General features: G+C 36.5%; 1 protein-coding gene across 3 annotated transcripts in view; it reads right to left on the reverse strand.

Annotated features, from left to right (window-relative positions):
• Positions 1-12,630, reverse strand: part of LOC135444466 (cytochrome P450 7B1) — a 127,780-nt gene that overhangs the window by 11,908 nt on the left and 103,242 nt on the right. For 2 of the 3 annotated variants that reach the window (XM_064706164.1, XM_064706162.1), the window contains exons 2-4: positions 10,098-10,249; positions 3,203-3,799; positions 2,550-2,756 (exon numbers count right to left, since the gene is read on the reverse strand). In XM_064706164.1, coding sequence (XP_064562234.1) covers positions 2,550-2,756; positions 3,203-3,799; positions 10,098-10,249 — 956 coding nt within the window. The remainder of the gene's footprint in view (positions 1-2,549; positions 2,757-3,202; positions 3,800-10,097; positions 10,250-12,630) is intronic. The other variant, XM_064706163.1, reaches the window with a different exon arrangement.

The following is a 12,630-nucleotide window of genomic DNA, read 5'->3' on the forward strand; positions in this document are numbered from 1 at the left end:
ATCCTTGGCATTTCCATTATAACCAGTTTAACTGACAGACCATTTTCATGTGTCCTTTACCATATTAGAGCTCTGTTGTGAGCCATAATATCTAATAATGTATGTTACTCTGTGCACACAAATACATTTGGATTTTGGGATTGTATTGTGTTATGCAGACAATACAAAGGGTGCTGCCCCAGAAATGCCATCAGGGCCAAAATTTGCTAGTTTGATTTTGGGTTGAGTGTGTTTTGCATTTTGGTTTAGTTTGTTTGGCTGTTTTTAGGGTTTTTTTGGTTTTTGGTTTTTTGTTTTTTTTTTTTTTTAATAAAATAGTCATGTACCTGAGCTTAGAATTTAGGAGTAAATCAGGCCATGTTGTTCCCTAGACCCAACAATCTGACCATGATAACAATGCTCTTCCAGAGAAAGACTTTTAGCAATTTGTGCTTCTTCTCCATATAGCATGAGGATTCAAAAAGACTCTTGTTATAGTAGACCAAAAAGAGGACGGAGAATCAGAGCGCTTAAAACAGGAGAATGAGATGACAAGGTGATGAACATGCAAGCATCCCACCTGGTCTGCCTCATCTGAGAGCAGGGACACAATCCCAGTTTCCTACGCTCCGGGTTGGCACAGAGGGAACGGAAAGAGGAAAAGCTCAGTCTTGGAGGTTTGGGGTCAGTGGCCTTCCTGCAAGAGGGGAGGTCTTGGCGTGCAAGAAGTGCAATTTGGGACCTTTGTCCCTCCTACACATTTATTAACAAAACATCCCTTTCCCTTTCCACCGAAGCATGACTCTAATTCTCTTATGGTACAGATTTTTTCTATATTATTATTTTATGGGACAGTATCCAGCCCTTTATGACTTAAGTGCCAGAAGAATTGAAGTCTAGCTTCTGTTCATATCACATTATGTTTAACATGATTATGAAATTTAACAAAAGTGTTACAAGAATACTACAAAGTAGGATGTGGCACTTCCCTCTCAACACATAAATCAAATGCTACCAAGGTACTTCAAGATTTCAAGAAGCTGAGGAATGACACAGTTAATGTTTTTAAACTGTTCATACTGTTTTGCACCAGATGGTTTTAGTGAACTACATGGTTTTATTTTCCTTATTGCTACACTTTTGGGGAGCCTTATTTTTCCCCTTTTTTTTCCATTGGCCATTCCCATCTCAGTCTATAAATATAAACTAAGTTCTCTTTTAATCTTCTTGATGCTTGGTAACTTATTTATTGGTGTATGCTAGCTCTGATGTGAAGTAGTTTTACTTGTGCTCCTTAGAAGTCCATTAAATGCTTAGAAAGTCATGTTACTCACCAGAATTGTCATGCAACACCTCCTCTACTTCAAAAACATTCTCCATTGGTTAGAGATAAATCTGCATCAAAACAGCCATGACTCTGGATGTAACCAAGTTTGTAGACTCACGATATGTAAGATTAATATTAATGCTCTAACACAAAGGAAATGGACTCATATTTGTACTAATCAAATCAAGGCTGCACACGGATTCTCGAAATGTGCCACATTGGATGATCTTGGAGAATGGCAGCTATTACAAGGATCCAAACCAAGCACAGAATGCACTGCTCCACCATCAACCCAAACACAGCTTTGTTTGGGAGTAGAGCATCAGTTCAGGTCATGAGCTACCAAGACCTATGGACAGGAGCTTGTTTTGAATACGGGATTGGTTTTGATATTTAAACACAGTGGATTATTGAACCTTTAATCTTTTGTTCAGCTGTTATCTGCCCTTGTAACACCACTTGTGGAGATTCACAGATGATTAAAAGTTAGGTACCTACCTGCTACGCCATCTTTCATCCCTTGGGCTATTTTCACCATTTCTCTTGCCAGTGTCCATGCACTACCAAATGAAGTGAAACCAAGAGCTGATGCTCTGAAGGTCTATACAGCTCCTGATTCAAACAAATTCCAATGACCACTGGCAAGGGTCTCCCTCTGAACCCTAGATCCAGAACCAGAAGATGTGTAGCTCCCTTAAAGCTCCCTCTTTTGAATAAAGTACTAAAAACACCGTTTCTCCTCTGCAAATTTTATCTTCTTATATTTCATTTGGAGTCATTGCCCAACAGAAGCCTGCTTTAGAAGCCTTTTTTGTTTTGTTAAAGAAAGAAAGAAATTGCTTGCAGATAAAATACATTTGCAGTTTAAATATACAATCCCACTTTAATTTCAGAAAAGGGTCTTTCTTGGCAGTACCATACAGAAGTATTTGAAATGCATTAACACTTCGGCAGATGCTCAGAATCAAACAACTTAATAGGCATCAACTTTTTTTCAAATAATTGCAAAGCTTCGATTTAGCCTTTTGCATACCTTGCATAGTTAATTACCTAGGCTTTAATGTTTACATGCAATGAGAGTATCTACAGCTATAAACTACATAATTTATAATTGATGTAAATGGGTGTTATTATGTCAATTAGGCAGCTGTGTCCTCCACCTTCTCAGTAAACAGAAATGAGTGATAAACTGAGTTTGCCGGGAGAGCCCCTCTCCTCTTCCTAACAGATAAAAATAAATTACCTAGGTAGACCAGGTTGTCCAATTGTTCTCTGGTGAGGTGGATGTTATATGTGGGCCCTCTCTCTTGACCTGTTGACTGCAGCAAATGGTCAATCTCGTCACGCACCGCTGCAAGAGCTTCTGGGTGCCGCAGAAGATAATACATGGCCCAGAATGTAGCTGGAATTGTGTTTCCCACAGAGGCCCACAGGAAGGCAAAATGATGTGCTGGGAGAAAATAAGTGAAAAGGAAGATTAATAGCGTTTATTACACTGATTAGATTTGCAGTGTGCTAATTAAAAGATGTTAGGACACAGACCCAGCCAAGGATCAGTGAATGCTAATGAGGACCAATAGGCTTCTGAAGTCTAATTTTCTGCTTAATGAGAATAGTTTGAAATGTAATGTCGGGGGGGTGGGGGGAATAAGGGGAGGAAATGCAGCTCAGTTATAATCTTTCTCATTATCACCATTAAGTATCTTGTTTTACCACCTCAGCACAAAAAAAAAAAAATCAATTATCATACAGGGTTGTTTCAGAGTAAAACATTTTATCATTAGCCAATTAGAAAGAACATAAAAAAATTTCAAGGTCGCCATTTTGCCTTTTTATTTCAAAGGTCTATAGTAAATTATTTTATTTTAGACAAGCAATCATTCATAAGTTTCCTACCTGCTTTGTCATAATCTCCAAGCAGCTCATATTTCTCAAATATATCTTGTCTGGCTTGGACCACTTTTGACCCTCCCAGCCATTTTGTCATGTTCTGAAGTAAAAAATGATGTATAAGCTCCTTCCGAACCTTCTTGGTAGCTCCTAGCAACTCAATTGGTATGTTTGCAGCTAAATAGGGAAAGCTGGCATCAAACTTGATAAATTTGTCTCTGATTTCACTAATAACTTTGTGGCCATCTGCAGCAGGAACTCTTCCATATAGTGTTACAAAACTGGCTTCAAACATTACAGAGCAGCAGAATTTGTACATTTTTTCTGTTTCCCAATCTGTTGCTTGTGAGCATTTCCATTCAAATATATCCTGGAGATTTTTCATCATGTGGTCAGAAATGATATCCAAAGGCTTGCCTTGTAGATACTGGTAGATTCTGTGCAGGTTTTCCTTGAGTTCAGGGAATTTTCCTTTTGACAAGGCTGGGTAGTCAAAAGTTTTGGATGCCATTTTATTTGCAAATTCATGAAATTCAAGTTGCTTGCTATTTCGGATGACATAGACATATTGAAATGGGTCCATGATAAAGGTAATATATCTACCTGAATAGAAGAACAGAAAATAATTAGAGACACGTGCACTTTTATAATCTGGTGACACTTCCAGAAGCAATAACTATAAATAAGCTAAAGCCTGTGAAAAAATCATGCAAGGAAAAAAAAAAAAAAACCCAAAGCAAAGATATGTGAATAAATCTGCAAAGAAAAAGAAATTATGAAACAAATATTATTTAGATTGTCTTTGTCAGGATGCAGATTCCACCAGTGTGCAATCCACACTTTGCAGGCTCTTCAAAAATCCTTGTGAAGCCATTTTCATGTAGACAGATCTACTGTTTGTGCCAACAGTTGTGTGTGATCTCTTCAAATGTGGTGCTCTGAAATAAATAATTTTCTACTCAGGTCTAATTCATGAGAATACAGTGTGGAGTCATAGCAACATTTGGAAACTGTAGGTTTTCACTAGCAGAAAGCAAAAAACACACACATTTCACCTGCACAGAGGAAAGTGAATGACAGGGGCTGGAGTGGAAAACATGCCACCTAGGCAGCTTTTTCCAAGCAGATGACAGAGGAACTCATAATCTGCCAGCTACAGCTTTAACTGCACGCTGCAAACCCCCAACATTTAAAGTTTTTCTCACATGTGGCTCTTTTTCCCTGAAGCTTTTCTAACTCTCTGTTAAGAATGTGCTTAGTATCCATAACATGACTACCTTAGTTTATGAACATGAAGTCATGGCCTGTGATGTAGCAGGCACCATTTTTAGGACAGGCTCCACTGTGGGATACAGACTGTCCCAGCGCTAAGATCCATTGTGTCAGAGTGCACCACCAACTTCCTACCCTTGCCAGGGTCCTTAATGAGATGACACAGTGATACCTTCAGCTCCTTGTACAGAGGGATAGGATTGCATCAAGTTAAATGCTTTTCCAAATTTTCCCTGCCAAAGAAGTCCTGAAATTTCTCCCCAAACTTCAAGACAACTGCTGCAAAAAAGCATTTGGAGGAACTACCATGAATCAAAATGCTAACACTCCCAAAGCTCAATTAAATCTTAGCTCTTTATAGATGGTTCTAAATTTAGAGTTCCTGATTCTTACCTTGAATTAAGAGGTGCATTAGGGAAAAAGGATGCCTATTAAAATGTACACTTTCCCTGTGAAATATCCCAGTCACAAACTCAGGGAAAGAGCAAAGCTTCCAGCACTTACAGTCTAATTCTGTCTTACTGAAGGGACAAATCTCCTTTGATTTTAATGGGAACACTACATGTTTCACTGCGGACCAAATTTGGCTCTGTGACAGATGTCCAGAGATAAAGTAGTCACTACCACTAAAAATGTCAAGTATCCATGGTTACCATATAATGATATCTGAATTATCATAGTTATTTCATATTCTGATTTGTATACACACACAGTGTCCTATGGTATCTGGGTACACTCTGGACTTCCTCTGCAATTACCAGCTGCCATAATTCCCCTCCCAATTACATCAATTGCAATCCCAGTGAACTAGTAAGGAAATGTAAAGGACATATCAAGACAGAATTTGAACTCTTTTTCTCTTTTGCCAACAGTGTGTGAACATTTTTAAGATACTCATGGATTTTGTTTTACTGTAACATAATCAACCATAGCTGTAAATTTAATTTTAAAGTATATTGAGAAACCAGCATGAAAGAGAGATCCTGTATTCTCAGTCCCCTTTTTAGACCTCATATGACTACAGAGGCTAACAGGAATTTTTAGTCTTGACTTGACTTTAGTCTTGCAGGATCTTTGTTAAGAGTCCTAGAATTACCCTCTCTTTCTAGCTTTCACCTGTTTCATGCTCTTTATTGAGGCTACCATCTTTGTGATCAAAGCTTGGAAAGTATGTCCAGTGGAGCAATTTTTAATAAATAGATCTGGAGTGTTATTAACCCTAAAGATGAAAGCTGGCTTCTTAACTTTGCATTTACAGGGTAAACAATTTAAGTTAGGATTTTTAATTAATATTAATTTAAACCATCTGTCCACCATCTGCTTATTTCTGATGCAAAATATGAGTTTCTTTGTGATCTTTAATCAGACACTTAGCAAACGCACATCAATTCTTATCATTTTTTAAGTAAGAAAATGATTTTCAGCAAATGAGTTTTCAGACAAACAATTTTAGTAATAATTTTAAATCAAAACTAAGTCACCACTAGCACATACTTTGAAAAAAAAAGTCCCTGAGAAAAAGAATATTACAGATCCTGATTTTATTATTCTTATCAGGTTCCTGGTAGCAAAAAGTAAGTATGTAACAAAATATAATTCATTTTGTAGAATCAATTCAGGCTCCAGACCACATCAGTGCAAGTCAACAACATATATAAACACATAAACCAAAATATTTCTTGTTGCTACATTTAGTAAGGATCTAGATAATGACAAAAGTGGAACCCCCCTGTAACAAAGGCAGCTTGTTTATGTATGCCATCGAGAATCTAATTTTAGATCTCTTAATTAGAAAAGTACTAAAACCTAGGGCTAATTATTGGCAGTTAGAAAGTTGTGAGAGTGGGTCTGGGAGTCTTTAACAATTACAGTCATCCTTACACACAGATGCCCTACATGGCTACACTGCTCACCCCAGCCTCATCCATACAGGAACAGATTGCTAATTACAAAATTGTGCCCCAACACCTCCTCTACACCCTGAACAGCAAACATCCGAAGTGGAACAAACTTTCTCACCTCAAGCTATGATTTTTAAATTTTTAAAGTGTTAATATGGTCCTTAGTTTTGCTTTTAAAATCCTATCCTTGTCCCCAGTTAGGTTTCTTCCCACTGATCGTCCCTGGTGGTGTCAGAGACAAATAAATTAAAACCTTTCATAATGTTTTCAGTTATTATTTGGTATTTCAAAATGCAGTTTCCCCCCCTACTCCCATGTTTCTCCACTGCAGCTAACGCCAAGACAATCTTTGGGAAGTAAGCTTTTCTGAAATCAATTCAAAATCTTGATACTCATGAGTTTCTATCAGAGTACTAAAAAAGGTAATGCCAAATCAGCCAAAAATGAAGGCACACTACTATTTCCACAAATCATGTAGCCTTAAATATTGAAGATATTCATATAGAAACCACTAGAGAATAAGCCATTCACTGTTAGTTTGTAAAAAACCCCTTCAACACCAAAAACTAAGTAGGCATGTACATACAGAAATGTCATACTCCAATTCACAACAGTTTAACTCACTGAGCTATTTTATTTAATACAGTAAAAACAAGTCAAAACAAGAGATGTATCCTTCTTTCTGCAAAAAGCCCTCTGATTTTTTATTTTTAATGGCTACAGAGAATTCATACTTCATGATCCAGTTCTTCAGTCTGCATTACACCCATGCTGCAAATAGCCTGGTTATCTCCATTTACTTTCTACGATCTCCTAGAAATAGAAGATTGATGTGGAAAATATGAAAATTGTCAACATTGGTAAATCTGAGCACAGAAACCAGTATTTGTATGATAGTTAAGAAATTACTCTAATAATGCATTCTGGACCTTTTTAATGCTAATGATGAAAGACAAGCATTTCAGATGGCATCTAATGATGGATGTTATTTCAGTAATGCTTGGAGCAGGCTTCAGCCTGGTAAGGAGTTAATGAAAATTACCTTTTGTCTATGAGAGAAAAATGTGATATGCTACTGTAGATGTATCATGCTTTAAAGAAAAGAATGACTTAGCAGCAGTATTCAAAATGGCAAATGTGCTTAGTCAAAACCACAAAAATTATTTTATTAAAGGTGAGTTAGTCTCAGAGAGAATGTTGCAGGGTTCGTTACCACTCCTATGAACTTGAGAGGCAAAGGACACAAAGTTTAATCCCGAGAAACAATGACAAAACTGTTTCAAGCTCTTTAAGTTCTTACCTAGCCGTCTGCCTATGCTGCTTACCCTTAGCAAGCAGAGGGGCTTGGGAAGTATGATCATCTCAGTGCCACAGACTCTCTCTCTTTTCCCCCTCCTTATTATTTCCTATTCTGATATTTTCTTTTTTTTTTTTTCCCCCAAGACTATCGCATTTACGTAATCGTCCTCTTATTAGGGAGATTCTGCTGAACTGCTGACAATGATGTACAGTGGTGCTGCGCTGGCATGACGTTTGGGGAAAACGATTCTGCTGCACCACCACACAAAACCAATTAGAGAACTATTTTCTGCGACAGGTCAGGAATTTACATTGTTTCTCATAGAAAGATGTGCTTTTTAATTTCTTTATTAAGATGACATCCATGTCCCTTGCGACTTTTAGGGATGACAATCATTTGCTCATCACATGGGAAAGTACAATCAGCAAAATCGCATTACCAGTACGGGGCAACGCCAGAAACTCCAAGCATCGTTCCGCATTTTCCAAATGAACTAGTTTGAGAACCAATAATTATAAAAATATATATTGATAGAATTTTTTGACAGGACCTTTAGACATCCACCAGGGGGGTAAAGTAATGATAGTCCACATACAGCTGGCTACGCTATGTTTGCCGAGCACAGAAACATCATCTTTGTCAAATCAGTAAGACAGAGAGAAATCCTGTATGCCTTCGGATCAGGGCACGAGAGGAGACACTAACTAGCTTAGGTTTCCTCCCTGACTTGAGGATGACAAACTATTTCTCTTTAGTGAAGTCCTGATGGTCAGCACTTTTATACTGAAAAAGAGAACTTAAAGTGGTGTCTCTGTTATGACGAATTCACAAAATCAAACATTTCCCTGCACAAGACTGGAATGATATCCAGAACTAACTCCATTTACCTCAGTCTTTATCAACAGAGGCTTGGCTCAAAACACTTGAACATAGGGGATTATCTGAGATGGAATTTGGTTTATCCTGGAAATAGAAATTTCTGAAACTAAATTACGCTCATAATTGGTTAAACACAAACTTCTAAACATAGTCTTTCATAAAATAATAAAGAGTCAAAAGAAATAAATATTTGATTAAACACTTTTAAGATTCTGAAGTATGACTGTATCCGGTTTAATGAATGTACTAGTATCTGGATTATAGCCATTAATTGGTATTTGTAAGAAGCCAAAACTGTATTATAGTGTGAATTCAAATTAACAATAAAAAAGACTCTATTTCAACAAGAGTTGATGTTCTACTGTGCCAAACTCACTTTCAAGTTGCAAAAGATCTGATTATACCAGTTTTCAAAAAAAGAATCCTGAATGAAATTTAAAAAAATACGTATTTAATACAATAAAAATTTTCTTCCAAAGGAACAAAAGGACAGATTTTTTAAAAGGAGGAAAATTTTTATTAATTAAACACACAGCTTGCAATTAAATTAATTGACTTTAAAAAAAAAATATTTTCATTCCAAAATATTGCTTCTATGGAAATATAAACCTAATGCTACTACCCTAGGAAAAAAAAGCAAACTTTATACTTTACACTGAATATTTTTGTTTCAATCTCTCTAAATCTACAGGAATAACTAAAAATTATATATAGAGACTAAAGCTGATAATTTGAACAAGGATATCGGCATGTAAAGGTGCAGAAGATGATTATAACCAGCTATATTAATAAGAGCTTGCCTTTCTGAACACAAGAAAATACTGAATTTTACATTGACTTTAGTAAAAAGTAGATCTCTACAGACAGATGTAAATTTATATATTTAACTTTCATTTGGGATTTTAGTTTTATTCTATGTTCTTCTTCCACAGCTATGCGCCTGTGTGAAGTCACTCAAATGTTTGTATTCAATCTGGCTTCGTAATACAGTTATAAATACAGGAAACAGCAAGGTTATATCATACTTTATTATATTGTTATTTTCAGCAAGCATGATCAGAGTAAGAGGCTGGCAACGGGAAGTTGCTGTGTTCCAGTCCCGACTGTATCACTGAGTCAATGTGTCATTCATTCCCTTGTGTTCCTGTCAACCAGTTGTAAAATGTGTGAGAACAAATTCTGCACTTTTTTTCTTAAGTGTTTTCTAAATTTAATCTGATATTTTTCTGTGTAGTGTCAAGATGATGGTAGTTCTCCTTTCTTTAGGAAAAAACCCACCAATACATAATTTAATGTGCTGGCAAAATCTATGTTCATACAGTACATACCTACAAAATCTGTCAAAATACATATATACTTAGAGATGTAAATAAATCCACACATTGATAGTGATATTTTATAGATAACTATTATGCTTACAATATATGCAAATTTGAGGGATTTTTAGGGGTCTATGCTAGAGAAAAGTGTTTTGGGTTAAGGAAGATTCTAAACTAAACATTTGGATTAGTATTTAACTTCACTGATGGAAAAAAATCAAGATACATACTAAAATATTTCTCACCAGCAATATGTACAGTGAAAATATCTCCAAATTTCTTTTGCTGATCCAGTAAGAATTTGTAAGCATCTTTTCTAAATATCAGAGCTTTCCCAAGGTAAGGAATCCAGCCATTTATTAGTGGGGGCTCTCCAGTCTTTCTGTTAAAAGCAGAAAAAAAAATAAACAGGAGTTAATTTTGGCATGAGAGCAACTCATCTTTATATCTATTTATATATTACACTTAGACCCACCATTTACATCTATAATTCCTGCAATGTATAATATGTTGTACAGAAAGTTCTTCAGATATGATGGCAGGTTAAATCTAATCACACCTCTGAGCACTGAAGGCTCCATGTGGTGATTAGGAAAAATAAGTGAGAGAAATTGAGACGCATTTAACTACAGGTCGTCCAGTTATTACCATCAAGTTATGAACACAGAAAAATGGCATTCAGTAGAAAAGCTCCCAGCAAAGAGTCATCTCATTTTCAATATTTGGTGTGTCAGAGGAAGATGTATTGGAAGGCAATTATGACAGATTTAGGTAAATAGGACGCCGACACACCGCACAAAACAAGTATCCTTACAGATAACATTTTAGTAATTTCAGCTTACTAGCACAAAGAACAGCCATTCTAACTAAATAACTTTAAAACATAGGATAATAATACAGGCTGAACATTAACTGTAAAAAATCTCAGTCTCTTCATATTTATAAGCTAAGATAGAAATGTATTTGGACAGTTTAAGAAGAACGTACAGGTATTGATGTTTGCATCCCAGTTCAAAAAAGCAGCCATGGTGCATTAGTTATCTTTACAGAATAGTATAAAATACCTTTTAAGAATCTACTAAGTTACATTTTTCTTTAAAAGGAAAAAAGGTTCCCACACTGTTCTACTCCTGACTGCAAGTAAATATCTTTCCTTCATCCTGGTCTTTAGTTGCTTGAATCTGATTTACAACAAAGAAACATAAAGCGTGCTTGTTCTGGAAGGGATTAAAACAAATATTCACAAACAACTCTGCTGCTACATCCCATCTGTGAAGGTGACTTATACTACATGCAGAACAACTCATTCTGATTAAACACAAGATATTTACTAGCTTGGATCTAATCAAAGATCAAGGGATCACAAGCTTTACTACTATCATACACAGCATGGATTTTTATGTAGCTGGATTAACCCTATCATAGTCACATTCCCCCTTGAACTGCTGTAACACAAAAAAAAAAAAAAAATTAAAATAACCATGGTATGCTGTATTTACTTTTAATTTTACTTTCATAATTAAAACTTTTTGGGCAGAAAAATAAAAGCCAGAGATTTGCCCCCTTACTTAAAAGAAGTTATTATAAATTTAATTTACAGATAAACAGATGTGGCTAAACCAAGCTGCATATTTTGATCTCTGTTTAACTCACTACTAACTTCAAATTTAAGTTTCCAAGAATATCCTTTGTCCTCTGGAAAACCAATACATCTTCTTATCTGACAGTCTTGCAGTCAACAGTTTGCTGTGCCTTTTTCATTTCCTGAAGTTTTGTGGCTTTGGCATTTTGTTTGGTTGTTTTGTAGTGTGTTTTTTATATTGAGGAGAAGGTGAAGCTCCTCTTTCTTCAATACCTCCCAGAAACCACTGCATTAATCATCCCCTTGTGGTCAAATAACAACATTATTTACTCAAATGGTCCAGAAAACTTTGTAATGTTTAATTTTGTATTAAGTGAATAAAAGCAAAGAACTAATCTGAGATTACATGAGAGGGATCACTAGCCCTGGAAGCATAGCAGCCAACTTGATACCCTCAATTATCCCTTCCAAGCCTGTAAAGAATCTGGACGATTTACCCATTTTTTCTCCCCCAGACTATTAAGTCCTGAGAGTGTCCGCCTTTCACTTCCCTGGCTGGAGACTACGTCCTGTAAGTAGCATCCTGACAAATATTTAGATAGGCTTTTTGTCATCTTCTAATTGAATGCATCTAATTTCACCCTCCATGTTCTGTCATTCGGTCAGAAGCTGTATTCTTCACGAGCTCTCCGCCGGGTAAAAAGAAGGCAGCTCAGAAATCCAGGGGAAAATTAACTTAATGCTCCAAGTCTTCGGGATCACATCAGGGAGACATTTTGCTATTGCAAAGACGTGAGGGTCATCGTTCACTTCAGACATGTTTAGCTCAGCAGCAATAAGCTTAACACTGTTAAACACTGTGTCAAAGCTACGCGGCTTTCAGAGACAAATATAACACCAGTTCAACTTACGACCCACAGCAGACTGATAACAGAAATGTGTCTTCATTTCTAGCTTTCTGTCTCTTTGGGAGATGGAGGTCATCTCCACGCCTTATCATGTCTGCTAACACACAGCACTGCTCGTATTTCAGTGCCTCCCCAAATCCAGCGCCTTTCTGCACAAACCTTCAGGCAGAGCAGTGCAGCCAACCCCATTTCCCGAGGGACTCTCACCTGCATCCTGGGAATCTCCAGAAGTCTTCATCAACTTTGGATGCTAAACAGAACCATTAACAAAAT

The sequence above is a fragment of the Zonotrichia leucophrys genome, chromosome 2, assembly GCF_028769735.1.
Source record: "Zonotrichia leucophrys gambelii isolate GWCS_2022_RI chromosome 2, RI_Zleu_2.0, whole genome shotgun sequence".
In the NCBI taxonomy this organism is placed as follows: domain Eukaryota; kingdom Metazoa; phylum Chordata; class Aves; order Passeriformes; family Passerellidae; genus Zonotrichia; species Zonotrichia leucophrys.